Source organism: Gymnogyps californianus, chromosome 7 (genome assembly GCF_018139145.2).
Source record: "Gymnogyps californianus isolate 813 chromosome 7, ASM1813914v2, whole genome shotgun sequence".
NCBI classification, from domain to species: Eukaryota; Metazoa; Chordata; class Aves; order Accipitriformes; family Cathartidae; genus Gymnogyps; species Gymnogyps californianus.
Genome location: NC_059477.1, coordinates 93,128 through 110,371, shown reverse-complemented (window position 1 = coordinate 110,371; position 17,244 = coordinate 93,128). Strand labels below are relative to the sequence as shown.

General features: G+C 41.5%; 1 protein-coding gene across 1 annotated transcript in view; it reads left to right on the top strand.

The window, feature by feature from the left end:
• Positions 1-17,244, top strand: part of DIP2A (disco interacting protein 2 homolog A) — a 132,722-nt gene that overhangs the window by 89,848 nt on the left and 25,630 nt on the right. Inside the window, exons 14-19 of the mRNA XM_050899682.1 lie at positions 1,746-1,810; positions 2,125-2,218; positions 2,672-2,791; positions 4,236-4,350; positions 5,469-5,608; positions 15,836-15,972. Of these exons, the coding sequence (XP_050755639.1) occupies positions 1,746-1,810; positions 2,125-2,218; positions 2,672-2,791; positions 4,236-4,350; positions 5,469-5,608; positions 15,836-15,972 (671 nt within the window). The remainder of the gene's footprint in view (positions 1-1,745; positions 1,811-2,124; positions 2,219-2,671; positions 2,792-4,235; positions 4,351-5,468; positions 5,609-15,835; positions 15,973-17,244) is intronic.

Genomic DNA, 17,244 nt, shown 5'->3' with positions numbered 1-17,244 from the left:
AGGTCCCTCTGGACGGCAGCGCAACCTGCTGGCGTATCAGCCTTTCCTCCAGCTTTGTGTCATCTGCAAACTTGCGGAGGATACGCTCGGCCCCATCATCCAGATCATTAATGAAGATGCTGAGCAGAACTGGAGCCGGTATTGAGCCCTGGGCTACACAGCTAGTTACTGGCCTCCAACTAGACTTTGGGCCACCAGTGACCACCCTCTGGGCCTGGTTGTTCAGCCAGTTTTCAGTCCATCTCCCTGTCTGCTCATCCAGCCCATACTTCGTCAGCTTCTCTCTGAGGATCATACGGAGTCTGTCATAAGATGCTGTGAAACTGCTGGCTGCTTTCTCCAGCAAATCCAGTTCTACGCAGTTCACTTTCCCTGGAGGTTGAAAAGAAGTGAGGGTATGGAAGATTGGCATTTCCTTCTATACAGGCTCATGACTGGGACTATGCACTTGTCTCAGAGCGATTGGAGCTCTCAGTCACCCAGAGAAGGAATGGATATGTGGCTGACTTACTGAAGTATTTTATTTATTGGGAAATAGCTGTGTATGTTCTGGAAAATGAAAAAGAATAATAAATACAAGAAATTGTTCTTCAGGGTATGTGCAGCCATCCTACATCAGTGATAAGCACGTTTCACCTGATCAATACAAGATATCCCTCTAAAATCAGGTTAAATCTTTGATTTAAAATCTTTGATTCTATTTTTTATATCACATAAGGTCTTCAAATTTCTCAGAGAAAACACTGAAGAAAATTTAGTACAGCCACGGTAATATTTCTCACTAAATTTAATTCTTTCAAATATAGCTGAACTCTTTCAGTTCAGCTGAAAAAGTCTGCGTCAAAACTAAAGTTTCCTTCTGCAGAGTTCATTGGCAAAGGTAACTGTTGTGGTTTAACCCCAGCCAGTAACTAAGCACCACGCAGCCGCTTGCTCACTCCCCCCACCCAGTGGGATGGGGGAGAGAATTGGGGAAAAAAGTAAAACTTGTGGGTTGAGATAAAGACAGTTTAATAGGACGGAAAGGAAGAAAATAGTAGTAATAATAATAATAGGGACAATAATAATACTAAAAGAATTAGACTATACAAAAGAAGTGATGCACAATGCAAGTGCTCACCGCTCACCGACCGATGCTCGGGAACTAACTGGGCAGTGATCCACCCCTCCCGGCCAACTCCCCCCAGTTTATATACTGGGCATGACATCGTATGGTATGGAATATCCCTCTGGCCAGTTTGGGTCAGCTGTCCTGGTTGTGTCCCCTCCCAACCTCTTGTGCCCCTCCAGCCTTCTTGCAGGCTGGGCATGAGAAGCTGAAAAATCCTTGACTTAGTGTAAACACTACTTAGCAACAACTAAAACCATCAGGGTGTTATCAACATTATTTTCATACTAAATCCAAAACATAACACTACACCAGCTACTAGGAAGAAAATAAACTCTATCCCAGCCAAAACCAGGACGGTAACAAACACATGGAAGTGGTATTATAATGAAAACAGGGTCTTAAATACCTTGTAATAATCTAGTCTGTAATCATAACCTAAAGATGATTGTTGTAAGTAAAATAAGACACTTTCATCTTAAGCAGCCTGTTTGTTATAGACAAGAAGGCATGGCAACATAGCTTTGATTTCTTAGTGGTGTTGGAAGTTTCATAGTTGCTTTAACAAATATTTTGAGTTCTTAAATATTCTCATAAATACGCTTCTTAAGTCTGATAGTTTTTCCTTTGGTTTCAGCTGAAACACTAACAAATGTCTTGGATTTCAAAAGAGATGCTGGCCTTTGGCATGGAGTATTAACAGTGAGTATTTCAATGAATGAAAAAAAACTGGAGCGAGTTGCTTCTCTTGGGTAGAGTATTGGTATCAGAATGGGGTCTTAAACTCAAACTATATTTCAATATTTATATTTTTCAGAATAAAATGTTGCTTTTCAGTAACAGACTGCACATGCATAGCTTATGTTTTTACTGACTATACACATAGTTTTCACTAACAGTTAAATGTAAGAGTTACACTTGTAGCTGTGATGATTTTTTTTTTTTGTGAAGTATTGGTATATGCTGTGTATTCTTTGAGCCACTTGAAAGTTTATTTTTTAATATTTTTCTCATAGAGTGTTATGAACAGGATGCATGTCATCAGTATTCCCTATGCATTAATGAAGGTTAATCCACTTTCCTGGATACAGAAAGTCTGCTCATACAAAGGTAACCTTAAAGTATTTTTACTTAACCCATCTCTTTTTGGATGATTTAAAAAAAAAAAAATGTCTGCTCTAGCTGAGGCCACTGCTGTTTTATCCAGCTGACTTTCTTTGCCACAGCTTTAGCAATTGGGTACTCTGTTTCGGTATTGTATGTACCGATAGATTCATTGCTGAGTGACGTTGATGGCTTCTTCTGATAGACCTTTAAAGAAACTGTGTTTCTCATCTCAGTATTTGAATTTATAGTAAACATTTAAATTCTATAATCAAGTCCCTCTGGAGACATTGGGTATACACGTGTCATAGTCGTCAAATATTTGGCATTTGTATTTGTTTACTGTGTTTGTAGTTTGTTTCATAAATTTATGTAAATACACAAAAATATTTATATAATTCTATAATTGGTCTTTATTTTGTTCTGCACACGCACCATAATTATTTTTTTTATTTTCAGCCCATGTAGCAGTAGTAAAATCACGTGATATGCACTGGTCACTTTTGGCTCAGAGGGATCAGAGAGATGTCAGTCTGAGCTCTTTACGGATGTTAATAGTGGCAGACGGAGCTAATCCATGTGAGTACGAATGCATTTTGTGAGTGTCAGTCCAAGGTGAACTAAAGCACGCTGTAAATCACAGAACTCTGGGTCTGCACTGTAGGAGCTCAGCAGCACTGGCTATAGTTCATCTTCAGCAAAACAGAGACAGCAGCAGTATTTCTTTGCCAAGGACACTGGACCAAAACTTTCATAGAAAGTGTTCTGAAGGGTCCATTCTTTATATAAAGAATAGATGGCAATGTAATTTGAAAGAGGCTTTTAAAATTTCAAGTAAATCATAACGCCAGTTTCGAAGTAGTTGCTCACGTATTGCACGTAGACATAAAATCTTTGAGTTGCAGTGAATCTGATTCTGTACGTGCCCCTAGGGCTTGTCTCAGTCATGTGCAAGGACATAAAAATGGGAAGAGTCACAGCCTTAACTCAAAACCATGACAACTATTAACAGTAGTATGCAGTAGGTTCTTGTCTTTTTCTGTCAGTCATAATTTGAGAAAGCAGCTGGGAGGGATTTTTTTGCAACAGGCAGGGATATACCTTAGTTGCTTCATTTTGCTGCTGTCGTACACCAGAAAATCAATAGTATTTCAGATTCCTTGGAGTTGCATGATGAGAGATCAGCAAGTCGAGATGGTGGAAGATGAAAGTTTGAAATGGTCTTGCTAAGATTATATTTGTTGTAAGCACTGTTTCAGAGCTGATGCTTAGAAAGTTAGGCAGTTCATTCTATAGTAAAATACTATTTGTATGCTAGTGATGCCACTGCTTTTTCGTTGCTGTTTGCATTTCTTAGCTATATTTACCTGTGTAAATTCCTTTTTTTAACTTCATCTTTTCATCAGTGCTGTACTCCTACATGAATTGACATGAAATTATACCTAGGCTGTAGCATAATCAGTGAAGGTTGCTGGTCTGCATTATGTGCTGCGATTCCACAACTGTAAAATACAAAGCTGTAGGTGATGAGGTATCCTCTTGCCTTTTGGGCTGAGTGCTAAAGGCCAGGTAGAGTTCTGAACTGAAGTGAAGATATGTCAGAAGCATTTGATGTTAATTTCGAAATGCTTTGGTTCTGTGACCTCTATAAGAAACACTCATATAGGAGCTATATAGGAAGCCGACAGATACAGTTACCCTTAGTGAGAAAATATTCTGATCACTGAAGGACTTTCCATGATGTTAAGTGTTACGGAGTGCTGCCAGAGAAAGGGAGTATGCAGTTATGAATTTCATCCAGTGAATTAGTTGTTAACCACTAGGAGTTTTTTCTTCAAATCTAACATCTAATAATAGGCTGGAATGTGTTTTAGACAATTTGAAAGTATATTGTTTTCGTGCACGGATGCAACCATATTTGTATAGCTGAGCTGAGAGTAAGCATAGACTTTGAAATCCTGCAGCTCAAGCTTTCCTGCCCTTGGCAAAATGTTTCCAATTGTGTGATTTTTTTTCTTTTTAGGGTCAATATCTTCATGTGATGCATTCCTTAATGTATTTCAATCCAGAGGTTTGAGACCAGAAGTAATCTGTCCCTGTGCTAGTTCTTCAGAGGCACTAACTGTTGCTATTCGCAGGTAATTCTCTTTTCTGAGAAGTGAACTGAAGCATTTCTTGACTGTTGAAATGTATCTGGTGTTAAAATGGTAGTCAGAAAAGACCATTCCCCACAGGAAGATGCCCAAAGACCTAGACAGAAGAAGTCTGAGGCTCGCAGGTATCTCCTTCACTGAAGGATGGGTGATTTTTGTTTGTTTTCTTTAAAAAGTTTACTATTTTCTAAAAGCAGTCAGCCATAAGGTGGCTTTTTGTTTTTGTTTTTTTACTGCTTGGAAAAGCGAGGTCTCATCCTCACTGATGTTGCTGGAGAACCTTTATAAAATGCCCCAGAAATCAAGACTGTTACTTATTTGGGAGGGAGAAGGTGCTGAATCTTCAAGTATTTGCTTATATACAATGTCTTGTAAACAGGAGGCTAAAGAAAGAAAAAAATATTTGTAACTGGTCTGAAAAACACCATTGGACTCCTGGAGATAGCAAGGGATGCTGTGAAAAAAGAAAATACTTTGATTATTAATCGATGGATGGAATATGCTGGAATGTTTTGACAGTGGTTTCGATCAAAATGTGCTTTTGCAGAAAATCAATTTCAAGACAACTTTAAACAAAAAAGTTTGAGATTTTGGAGAGTACTTTCTCTGGTGGGAGAACTGACATTTCCCAATTTTAAAAAAATGCACTTAAAGAACTGTTTTTTACAAGAGCACCTGGAATCCTTTGCTCTGTTCCATCCTGAATGTTGAACAGTCACACAAAATGGAGTTGTTGGTCCTCAATTGATTCTGCTCAGAGTAAGAAGTGTCAAGCCCTCCAAACACTTCCTAATTTTTCCTGGTGTTTAGAAAATTTAGCCTTTTGAATACTTATTCTTGACACATCTTTGCCCATAATAGAATTAAATCCTCTCTGTAACATTTTAGAGTAGGAGGAAGCTATGTGATGTTTTGTTCTCACTCTTTTTTTCATCTAGTTAAAATGTATTACCCATCTTGAACTCTTGTTTAAAGTGAGAAACCATTATTTCTCTGAACCTTAACAAGCCTGAGAGACTTGCACGATGTTTTTGATGACCATTTTGATGACATATTGCCATTGGTCTGTTGATTCATATCTGATTTCACTTTCTGTTTTTCAGACCTCCAGAATTGGGTGGGCCTCCTCCAGGAAAAGCAGTGTTATCTATGAATTGTCTGAGCTTTGGTGTGATAAGAGTTGATACAGAAGAGAAGTTGTCAGTGTTAACTGTACAGGATGTTGGTCAGATTATGCCTGGAGGTAGGAAAGCATTTCATGTAGGTTTAAGCATACTCCACATAAGTTATCTTTACTATTATACTTGTGCTGATGAAATAAATAAAAATGTGAAATGATAAATACCTTTAAAGTAGTATGACTTAACGTTTTGACGCATTACCTAAACACATGACGATTAAGTACTGTCTCAACTAGACTATTCAATGTTTTCAGTAGAGATTAATCCACGATAAATTTGAGTGACCGTTGGTTTTGGTACGGGCAGATGCTTTTGGCTGGTCTGCAGGGTTGTTTTATTATTCACTTGTTAGCATTAGTGCTGACTGACATACAGCTATGTAATAAGAAATACAGCAGAACAAAACGTAAAGCATAGTAAGAAATACTGTCTTTCATGCAGGAGTGATAGTCCACGTGTTAGAATAAAATAGAATAGAATATTTCAGTTGGAAGGGACCTACAACGATCAACTAGTCCAACTGCCTGACCTATTCAGGGCTGACTAAAAGTTAAAGCATGCTGTTAAGGGCATTGTCCAAATGCCTCTTAAACACTGACAGGCTTGGGGCGTTGACCACCTCTCTAGGAAGCCTGTTCCAGGGTTTGACCACCCTCTTGGTAAAGAAATGTTTCCTAAAGTCCAGTCTAAACCTCTCCTAGCACAGCTTTGAACTGTTCCCACGCGTCCTATCACTGGATCCCAGGTAGAAGAGATCAGCACCTCCCTCTCCATGTTCCCTCCTCAGGAAGCTGTAGAGAGCAATGAGGTCACCCCTCAGCCTCCTTTACTTCAAACTAGACAAACCCGAAGTCCTCAGCCAGGAAGACATACCCTTAGTAGAAGAGATGAAGTTAAGGAATACTTAAGCAAACTGCACATGCACAAGTCCATGGGCCCTGATGGGGTTCACCCATGAGTGCTGAGGGAGCTGTTTGATGTTACTGTGAGGCCACTCTCAACAATCTTTCAATGACTATGGCGACTGGGAGAAGTGCCTGAGGACTCGAGGAAAGCAAATGTCACTCCTGTCTGCAAGAAGGAGAACCCAGGGAACTACAGGCTGGTCAGCCTCACCTCAAACCCTGCGAAGGTGATGGAACAACTAATTCTGGAAACCATTTTCTCATGCACATGGAGGACAAGAAAGTCATCAGGAGTAGTCAGCATGGATTCACCAAGGAGAAGTCATGCTTGACCAACCTGATCGCCTTCTACGGTGAAGTGACTGGCTTGGTAGATGAGGGGAGAGCAGTGGATATTGTCTGCCTTGACTTCGGTCAGGTTTTGGACACTGCCTCCTGTTAGATCCTCAGAGAGAAGCTGACGAAGTATGGGCTGGATGAGCAGACAGGGAGATGGACTGAAAACTGGCTGAACGACCAGGCCCAGAGGGTGGTCACTGGTGGCCCAAAGTCTAGTTGGAGGCCAGTAACTAGCTGTGTAGCCCAGGGCTCAATACCGGCTCCAGTTCTGCTCAGCATCTTCATTAATGATCTGGATGATGGGGCCGAGCGTATCCTCCGCAAGTTTGCAGATGACACAAAGCTGGAGGAAAGGCTGATACGCCAGCAGGTTGCGCTGCCATCTAGAGGGACCTCGACGGGCTGAGGGAATGGTCTGACAGGAACCTCGCAAAGTTCAACAAGGAGAAATGCCAAGTCCTGCCCCCTGGGGAGGAATAACCCCATGCAGCAGGACCTGCTGGGAGCCAACCGTCTGGAGAGCAGCTTTGCAGCAAGGGCGCTGGGGTTCATGGTGGCCACCAAGTTGGACATGAGCCAGCAACGCGCCCTTGCGGCAAAGAAGGCTAATGGTGTACTGGGCTGCATTGGGAGGAGCGTTGTCAGCAGGTCAATGGAGGTGATCCTTCCCCTCTACTCAGCACTGGTGAGGCCACAGCCTGCAGTACTGTGTCCATGTCTGGGCTCCCCAGTACAAGAGAGAGATGGAGCTACTGAAGTGAGTTCAGCGAAGAGTCACTAAGATGACTAAGGGACTGGAGCATCTCAGCATATGAGGAGAAGCTGAGAGAGCTGGGACTCTTCAGCCTGGAAAAGAGAAGGCTCGGAGGGACACGGACCTCATCAATGTGTACACGTATCGGAGGGGAGGTTGTAGAGGAGACTGTCGGGCTCTTTTCAGCGGTGTCCCGTGACAGAACAAGAGCCAATGGACACAAACTGAAACACATGAGCTTCCCTCTGAACAGAAGGAAAAACTTTTTCCACTGTGAGGGTGACTGAGCACTGGAATGGGTTGCCCAGAGAGATTGTGGAGTCTCCATCCTTGGAGATACTGAAAAGCTGTCTGGACATGGTCCTGGGTAACTGGCTCTAGGTGGCCCTGCTTGAGCTGAGGGGTTGGACCAGATGACTTCCAGAGGTCCCTTCCAACCTCAACCATTCCGAGAGTCCCAGACTCTGGATATCCCAGCAAACTGGTCAGTCCTGGATTAACCTCAGTTTCTTAATGACATCTGTTTGCAATACTGTGCTTCCTAAAGTAGGTAGATATGGGTATTGTTCCCCAGCCCATTAAGTGGATTGAAGCAAAGAGACTTTGTCTCTTCCCTGTTGCTCTCTTTTGAGGCTAGGCTGCTGAGTCATACATTATTTGCACTCTAAAGATGATGAATAAAGTTAGGGTGCCAAACCAGACCTAAGACTGTGGACAATGACTGGGATTTGTGTCCTGAAAGACCACTTAGTACCCTCTACTCCAGAAGTGCGGATTGCAATGTTTAGGTTGGTAGTGTAACGTTCCCTGGCACTATCTGTCTGAGGGTACCACTAGCTTTAGGCCCTGTCCTAACCTGGGCTGGGTGTGCTTGGAGAGGAGGAGATGCAGATCTTTTGGAATTCTCCTTACCCCTTCAGGTTTACTATATAGTGACCAAAGAACCTGATTCGTTCTGGTCATGCCCTTAGCACCTGTGGCTTTGCTATTCTTGGTCCCATTACAAATCTCATGCCTTGCTGAGCTGTGGTTCCAAAGCCCTCCTCTCTGTAGAGCATTTACTTAAGGTAAAACGAAGGGGAGAGCCATCTTGTGCTATTTCAGCAACCACCTCTTCTCTATACATCAAGGCCCTCAGGAGTAAGAGGAGGCAGACACCCTTCCAGTCTGCTGATAAAAATTTCAACCATCGTGTAGCAAGTGGCACTGATCTTGTTTCATTTCCCTCATTACTCCCAGAAGCACTTCGCAACCAATAAGGTTGGTGGTTCAGTTATTCTTACTGAACTTAAATTCACATTCAGAGCTTCCTCCTGCTACCAGTAGAAGACTGAGCAGAAGCTCTGCACTTCATACCAAAATAAAGGGAAAGGAGCCCTTCCTGTGGGGATTCACGTCTGACCTGCTTATTTTAACTGCAGAAAATGGAACATTTCTATTCTGACCATCTAGGTAGATAGGCAAGATATTCAAAATGTTCTTCTGGGAGCAAGGGCTTTGTGGCCAGCAGGAGGGTTTTAATACGTTCCTAGATATGTTCATAGAACTGTATGCATTCTGCAGATCCTGTATGAGTTCAGTGTGCCAGGCACCCTCAGGCAGGTGGTATCTGGGTGGGTCTGTGAGAAATCCTTGTGTCCTCTTTCCTCTGGCAGTTACCATTACGTCACCATGTGTCTTTTCTCCTTTTGATCCTTGAGCATACTATAGCATCATGGATCTCAGTCAAGATAGGTGGGCCAGGTAATTTACAACGAAATAACTTCAACTTAACACTCTAGGAAGTAAGGTTGTAAAGGCAGGCCAATGTGAAGGCAGCCAATGACTGTGCATTGTTGTATGGCCTCAGTGTGAAAACATGAGTGCAGGAAAAAAAAGAGTATGGTGACTTAATCTGACTTAATGGCTTCTGAATTGCTTCATCTGAATGTTCAAATTCAGGTTGTTAAACTTCTCTGCAAAGACCCAGAAGATGGTCAGCTGCGACTGGCTTCTCTGTCTCAACAGAATGGTTATTTTTTCCACTTCAGCTAGAATACAGATGGCATGGACTACTGCTGCTGTCTGGTTTGGCTGTTCACACTACTGATGTCCCCTTGAAACCCCACTGAAATTTAGCTGTGCTCCCAATCTTCTACTTAGATCATGGGTTAGTCACAGGAACATGGAGGGAACAAGTTTGCGTGCCCGTCAGGTAGTCACGGATACTTTGGTGAACCGACTGAGGTTGAACTTGATGTTGGTCCAGTTTTTGAGAGTTCAAAAAAGTGGTATTTGATGCAGGATAGATTAAAATCTTTCTTTGGATCGATTTATCACACGGAGATCCTCCTGGCTTTGCTGTAGGCTTGCTCTCTGGGCCGAGTGTGCTTGACTACGCTAAGGCACAAGGCAGCCTACAGTCGTGTTGCACCTTAAGCCACTTTTCATATGCAACCATTACAGCTGTAAGTCCACTTGATTCATCTTCCATAGTGCAGTTGCTCAGTGGCAGGTTCAAGTCTGCCTTATGATGTTGGAAGAATTACCTGTATGTTTGTGGGTAAGTAATTTCACCTTCTGTGTAAGTTGTTAATGAAAAACATGTCCCTTTCCTTGTGAAATGCTTAATTGGGTAGCGAGAGGGATCTTTGACAAAACTCCTTCTCCTTTGTCAAATGCCTTGGAGCATTGTCTGGCAAATCTAATGGACCCTTCTGGTTTAGGATGCCATTGACAGACAACTGACAACACAACCATGATGTTCTACATTAGTAGGAAACATCGAGTGACTTGTCTGATTGTGTGAGGGGAGAACAGTTAAGCGTGTATCCATTTAGTGCCTTGAAGTGATATGACTTGTAATTGACGGCTATTGCTATTTTAAAATATAGTAGTAAGTGGCAAAACTACTTGTAGGTTAAGCAGAAGTTGGGCAACTTAATGAATTAACTCTTTTGAAACTCTGATCAGCACTGGGCTGTCGGTATCTGGGGCAGATTAGCTTCAATTTGACCAAATGATAAAACTTCCAGGTCTGAAGGTATATTTTCAGCAGAAGTTTCTCTGTACGTTCCTTAAGTCAGAACATATGTGATAGAGTTCTTTCTAGAGGATAATCCGATGACTTTGGTCCCTGTGACTGTCTCAAAAAAAAAAAAAAAAAAAAAAAAAAAAAGGTAAAAGCTTCCAGAGTAGGAAGAAAGTAGAAAGGCTAGCAGTTATTTATAGATGTGTGCCAAATGAAAAGAAATTAATGACTTAAGGAAATTAATGACTTATTTTCAAATGAGTCTGCATGTACATTCTAACAGTGGATATACTTGTGCCTTACCTTGTAAGATTTATGCTTTTTCCTATGTAGTATTCATGGAGGATGTGCTCTGTCCATTCTCACTTGGTGTTTGGCATACAGGAGAGAGCATACCACCATTTCCTTTCCTGTTAGTTGCCCTCTTGAATTACTCTGCTGACTGATGAGTCTTGCTCTTTATCTGGTTTTGGTTTTGTATTTTTTTTTTTCCTTTCTTTAGATTGCTGTGCTTTCACCAAAGGCCTAACTTGAGTCAGATGCCATCCTTGAAGGCTTTGTTCCATCTTCTGATCCGCATTGAATACATTTAAGGTCTTGGAAGCGACTACGTGCCCTAGTCTTTCAAACATCTTATGACATAGGAGCTCATGTTCCTGAATTTCTTTTGGTCAAACGTGCTGTGAAAGTAGTCTCCTAGCCAAGAACTAGTAGTCACGCTGAGGCTTGTTCAGTCAAGCCAAATGGTTTTGATCTCATTAGCCTTGAAGATCCCTGGCATACTTTATTCAGGAACCAGCTGGTTAAAAGGTCATGGATAAAGCGTCCACTTTCGCCCTCCTTTTCTTCAGATCTTGCTATTTGTTCTGAGACACTGAGCCCACCTGCTTAGGGGATCTTATTCAACAGACCCCTCAGCACCAGGATCGTGTCTTATGTCACTGCTGTTTAACCCATAGGCCACTCTTGATGCCACATTCTCTTCAGTTGCCTTGGCTGTTCGCTTTCATTATCTACCGTGAATGCCAGTCACAAGAGCCACCAGAGAATTGCAAGCATCCACAAAGAAATCTTCCCATCAAAGATAGCATAGGAATTCTTGAGAGAAGCTGGTATGCATTCCCCCGGAGTCTTCTCTGCAGCTCCTGGAGGGATGACGTTTTGCCTCCCGTCTTGACCACCTTGAGCTATTTTGCATGGTTTCTGTCGGGGACTGACGTTGCTAAGATGCAATATTTGGCTCATAACAATCTTCAGTTCATTTTTTTCAAATTGGAGTGGTAAAGGTGGTAGGGAGAGTACCAGACCTCTCTTCTTCTGCCTGTTTTGTGCCTCCAACTTTCACATCAACTGGGATGCAATTGCCATGTCATCTGTCATCTTGGAAGCTTATTATACCTTATGCTTGGACTTGGATACGGATGCTTGGGGTATTCAATTAAGTTTGCTTCCCTGCTACTTCCCGACTAAACGTTTCCATTCTTTTACAGGGATCCTTCTCACATTCTTTCTTTGACAGGAGAGTAACCCTCTGTAATCCAGAAGATCTATATCCCTATAGCTCCTAGTCATACAAAGCCTGGTTCATAGAAAGAGTGCCGCAGCGGCTACTTTCTTATACTCAAGCTGAAAACTTTGGATTGGTGCCGGATTTTAGGCTTCTGCAAGATGAACGTAGGCATATAGTTTCAAGTTCTGGATTGTGACTGTACTCAGTACCTTTCCCAGTTCAAGGAGAACGGTTCAAATTTCTCAAATGGCAGGATGCTTACTTTGTCTCCGGTCTATGGATGTTTTGGATGTTATTTCCTCTGTCCATGTCTCAGCAAACATTTGCCCAGGTTCTAGTAGTTATCACAATGCATCTTCACTGCAGAGGAATCTGGCTCCTTTATCTCAGTGCCTGATTTGTGAAAGGAGTTGTTACAGAACAACTTTGTGAAGCTTTCAGTCTTTTTCCTTAGACTGTGAATGTGAGATAGCAGTACCTCATTCCCACTCAGTCCTTAGAATTTATTGTAGTAACCAGTTCTGCGTGTTCCACTTGGCTTCAGTCTATCACGTGATGGCACAACAGCCTGCCGCTGCAGAACTTCTTTTCTTGGAGATCTGTGGCAATGTGTACACTTGTGATGAGACGTTTTCTTACGATTTAAATGTTGTACTTTGGATGCTTGTGTGACCACCTTTAGAGCCTAGGTTCTTGTTCATCCTTATCTAGGAAGTTGGCTTGCTTTATGCCTGTTGCCCTTCCCAGAAGAGCGGGGAAAGATTCAGGTCCTTGCATTGGACATCCCCATATGCTGTTTTCTTCAAAGATTAGTTTTTCTCTCAAAACTCTGCAAATACCTTCCACAGTGGTGGTAGAGGCATTTTATCCTAGCCTTTTAGTATTTTTCGTAAGGCTTCATGCTTCTAGAACGGAAGTTATAACTAAAGACTGTAGTGCAAGGAGGGCCCTCTTGTTTTTATTCTTACGGACTCAAGGCCTTTTAGGAAGACTTGCTTCCTACAAGAACATCCTGGACTTTCGCTGTTGACACACAGTAACAATCCAAATGGCTATCAGTTGCATACGGATCCACTGTGAAACCGTGAAAGTCGAACAAGAGAGCACTTTCTAACACTTCATCGGGCACCTTTGGTAGTAGCCTTCCGCTGTGCGGGCCTCTGACATTCTTCTTGCATTCATGCTGTGCTGGTCTTGAAACTGAATCCAGTCTTTGGTAGGGCATCAGTGCGGTCATTTGTTTGCACAGTAGGATTCTCATCCTCTGCCAGAAATCTCATGGCAGGGCTAACTGCTGAGAGTCACCATCTATAAGAATGTACATGTGGACTCATTTGAAGAAAGAAAGCTTTCTTACCAGTAATCAGTATTCTTCGTGATGTGTAGTCCACATGTACATTCCCATCCCATCTGCTTTTCCCTTCTCTCTAATTCTTTTTCAGATGCAATGCTGTTGAGAGAGACTGAAATGGTGGTAGATGCACTCTCTTGTATGTCACACATGAAGCAGGAAAAGAAGGAGAAGCAAGAGTACAGGCTCTACAGATACTGCAAAAGGAAAACCTTGCAGTATCACATGGCAGGGCAGAACTATGCCTGCTGTTAGAATGTACGTGTAGACTACCTTATCATACATTGGTTACTGGTAAGTATTTTTTTTTACTTGATCAGGGTGATAGGATTGTCCTTGGGCTTCATGGATGGAGCATCACTTGGGGACTGTAGGCTAATCTGTTGGGTTTTCCGTGTTTGTGAATGAGTTGAGGACTGTAGCATTTGTGTACGCCTACAAATTGTTGCGCTTTCTCCAGTTATTAACACTTCTCTCTGCATCATTGCTTAAGAATTACATACGGAGTTCTGAGATTAACTCAAGTTATTTCCTGTGGTGATAAACTATTTCTATTCTGTTTCAATTTACCATTAAGTTTTAAAAGGCCTTTTTTTCAAGTTTCTCCTCCTAAATTGCAAAATGCGTTTTTTGCACGACTAACTGATAGTTCATACTGTATAATTTAATTCTAACCTTCTAGTTCATACGTATAATTTTCAGCAACTGAAACTGTGGTTCCAATTTGGACTTGGACCTGTACCAGAATTTGAGTGGCGTCTCCTTATTTGGTCACCAAAGGTTATCATTGCATGGTTCCAAACATATTAATAAATGCTAGTTGTTCTGATAGATAATTTTTATGAAACCAAGATAATTTAGAGGTTGATCTATTGGTAGGGTGAAGAATTGTCTCTCCTGTTCAGACCTAAGTTGTTGAGAACTGAAGACTTCTCTGAGATTTGAAAATGTACCAGCAGAGTTCTTGGTCCATGCTTGCAGCAGAGCTGGCTTCATCATGTATTAGTATTAAAGGGAATGTGCCGCTTCCCATTTACGATTTCTTTTCATGCTAGTTGAACAATGGTAAAAGTAAGGGCTATCTCTATATAACTTAAGATTGGCTAAATTAGAAAACAGTAATACAGTCCTTCATAATGGCTGTTGTAAGCCTTATCTGGGCTTCCCATCTGACGTGTTCCATGGCCAAAACATTCGAAAGATCTTGATCGAAATAAACCAACTAAATAAATTTCTGATACCTCTGGGGTCTCATGGTTGTTTTCTTTAATATAGTATGCATGACCACAGAGTACTCTGATAATCTGAGTTGGAAGCAGATGCAATGGGAAAGGGCAGAACATTAATTTATGGCATAGTCTGTGTTATTTTGCAAAGGCTTTGTTTATTTTGTATTGACCCAGGTAGGCATTTTAATTTCGTTGTTAATCTTGAGTCTTAAGTGCTAAGCTAAACTTCCTTGCTCCATCATGCCTTTTCCCTCCATATCCTTTTTCCTTTCCCTTTCGGACTAGGAAAGGACAAATCCAGACTGCTTAAGCAAGGGCTCTACTTAGCCAGAGAAACCTCTGAGAAAACAGGGGCTTCAGAAGTAAAATACAACCAGTGGCCAGAGCAAAGCTCAGTGTAATATTTGGTTTACAAGCGTGTATATCTTTGATTAAAATTAAGAAAATTTTGGTGTAGGAAGACTTCTGACATTTCAGAAGAAAATTGGTAAGGATAGTAGTGGTAGGACCTTTATGAAATGCAGTCCTTTTAATGAGTTGAAGGAGGTCATCAAACTGAGGACAGGGAAGAGCTAATATGTAGTCACAGGAGTAAGTTCAGTAGGGGACAGCTCTGTGAGATGAGTTGTCTGTGGTCTCCAAATAATAGTTGGCAGACAGGCCTGCTTTAAAAGAAGATGGGACATAAAGCAGAAAAATCATTGACCTGACAGTGAGACAATAAAACAGCCTAGTTTTCTCTCCATTTCTAATGTGTTTCTCACATAACTTAAGGGATGATACTATGAATACCAAAGCGTGCAATAAATAGAAGGAATGGTATGTCTGTAATTGGTATCTTCTTATTTTTCATCTTTATTCTCATATATGCTTGTACTTGATCAAACCATCTGCCTTCATGTTGAAAAGCAATTGCTACGGTTTTGGATTCAGTTGCAGCTGATGTGTAGGCTGTGAAGCACTGCAAGAAAAAAAAAATTGCATTTGCAAACTTGCATCTTTAATCTTGGAGAACACATTACACAGGCTGTCAAAAAGATAGATAGAGCTCTCTTGCATGCTGTGTTTTTGCTGTAGCTGATAGATAATTGATATTAAAATCTTTATCTGCCTGTCAGTGGCAAAGCAACTTCTGTGTCAGCTGCTGAAGCATACCAATGCTGTGATTCTGTGTTCTTCCTCTCCCTTCAGCAAATGTGTGTGTTGTGAAGGTGGATGGGACTCCTTATCTGTGTAAAGCTGATGAGGTTGGAGAAATATGTGTGAATTCAGGTGCAACTGGGATGGCATATTTTGGCCTCCTCGGAATCACCAAGAATGTGTTCGAGGTTTGTATTTCTCTTCATAATATAAAGTTTCATTATTACATTTCTAGTATTTCTTCTTACAAATAAACTTATTTGTTCTTTAAAGTTCCTTTTTCATTTTATTAGAAAAAAGCCATGGCCAAATACACTTTGCTTCATTCTCTATCAGAACTCGAAATTCTGTCTCTTATAACCACAAATACGAAGTACCATCAGCAGTCAATCAGCTGCCTCTATATTCTGCTGTCCAGTGTTGTGCCTATGTTAGCATTTAAATTCATCTTAGTTCTGTATTAACACAGCAGTGTTATGTAAAGTTACCTGAAGACATTTCAAGTTTATTGATGCACAGCTTGGGACGTAGAGTTAGAAGTTGGTGTGATGTTTGCAAGCTTCTTCATACAATCAAAATGCATTTGTTAAGATATAATAAATTATTTAGAAAAGCTTCCTTTGTGTATTGCAAACGGTATGTGCTTTTCAAAATGAACTTTAGCGTTGGTTTGCTGTGTAACGCTTAGAACACTAAACAGTTTGCTGTTGGGTATATGAAATTCTGTTCCTAGGTATATGGAAGAAGAGATAGTAAGGATGATAGCATAACAGTCATAAGCCTTGTAGTTCGTCAAAGTAAAGCAAGAGCAATCTTTCTGCCCAGATTTTTTCCTCACCGTGGTACCCCAATTTCATGTTTTCCCTTTTCTGGCAAGAAAGGAGTGAAAGTCCTTTGGGAGTCGCACACACAGTAGTGTTACACTGGGCAGCAGTTTGAAGACTCGGCTGAAGTATGGAATTGTACCAGAGAGATGAAAGAAAGCCTGACCGTAGTCTTCTCTTTCAGAAAAAGCTCTTTCTGTCAGCTTGCCAAGCCTCAACACTTTAAACAGCTTAGCTTTCAGCACTGTCCTTAGCTGGTGAGAGAGCCAGCGAGAAACGTGATGTAACGGAAGAGTCGGGGGTGTGGGGAAGGCAAGGAAACCACCGCAGCCGATGCGAGGAACTGGCTGATGAGCTTAATGCTTTTGCTCTGGTTCTCCGTTGTTGGCAGTCCCGTAATTGCGGCAAACTTGACTTTCTCAAAGTTCTGATAGCGTAGCGTTTGTCACAGTTGAAGTGATATGCCCGGGTACATATCTCATCGAGGATGTTAATAGTAGCAACAGAAAGATTTTCTGATTAAGTGCCGCATGAGTGCATACTAGGTGTGAACTCTTGTTATGAAGGCTAAGTAGCTGAGAAAAAGATAAGAAAGAAGGCTACCACAGAGTTAAGAATTGCTGTGTTCTTCATTAT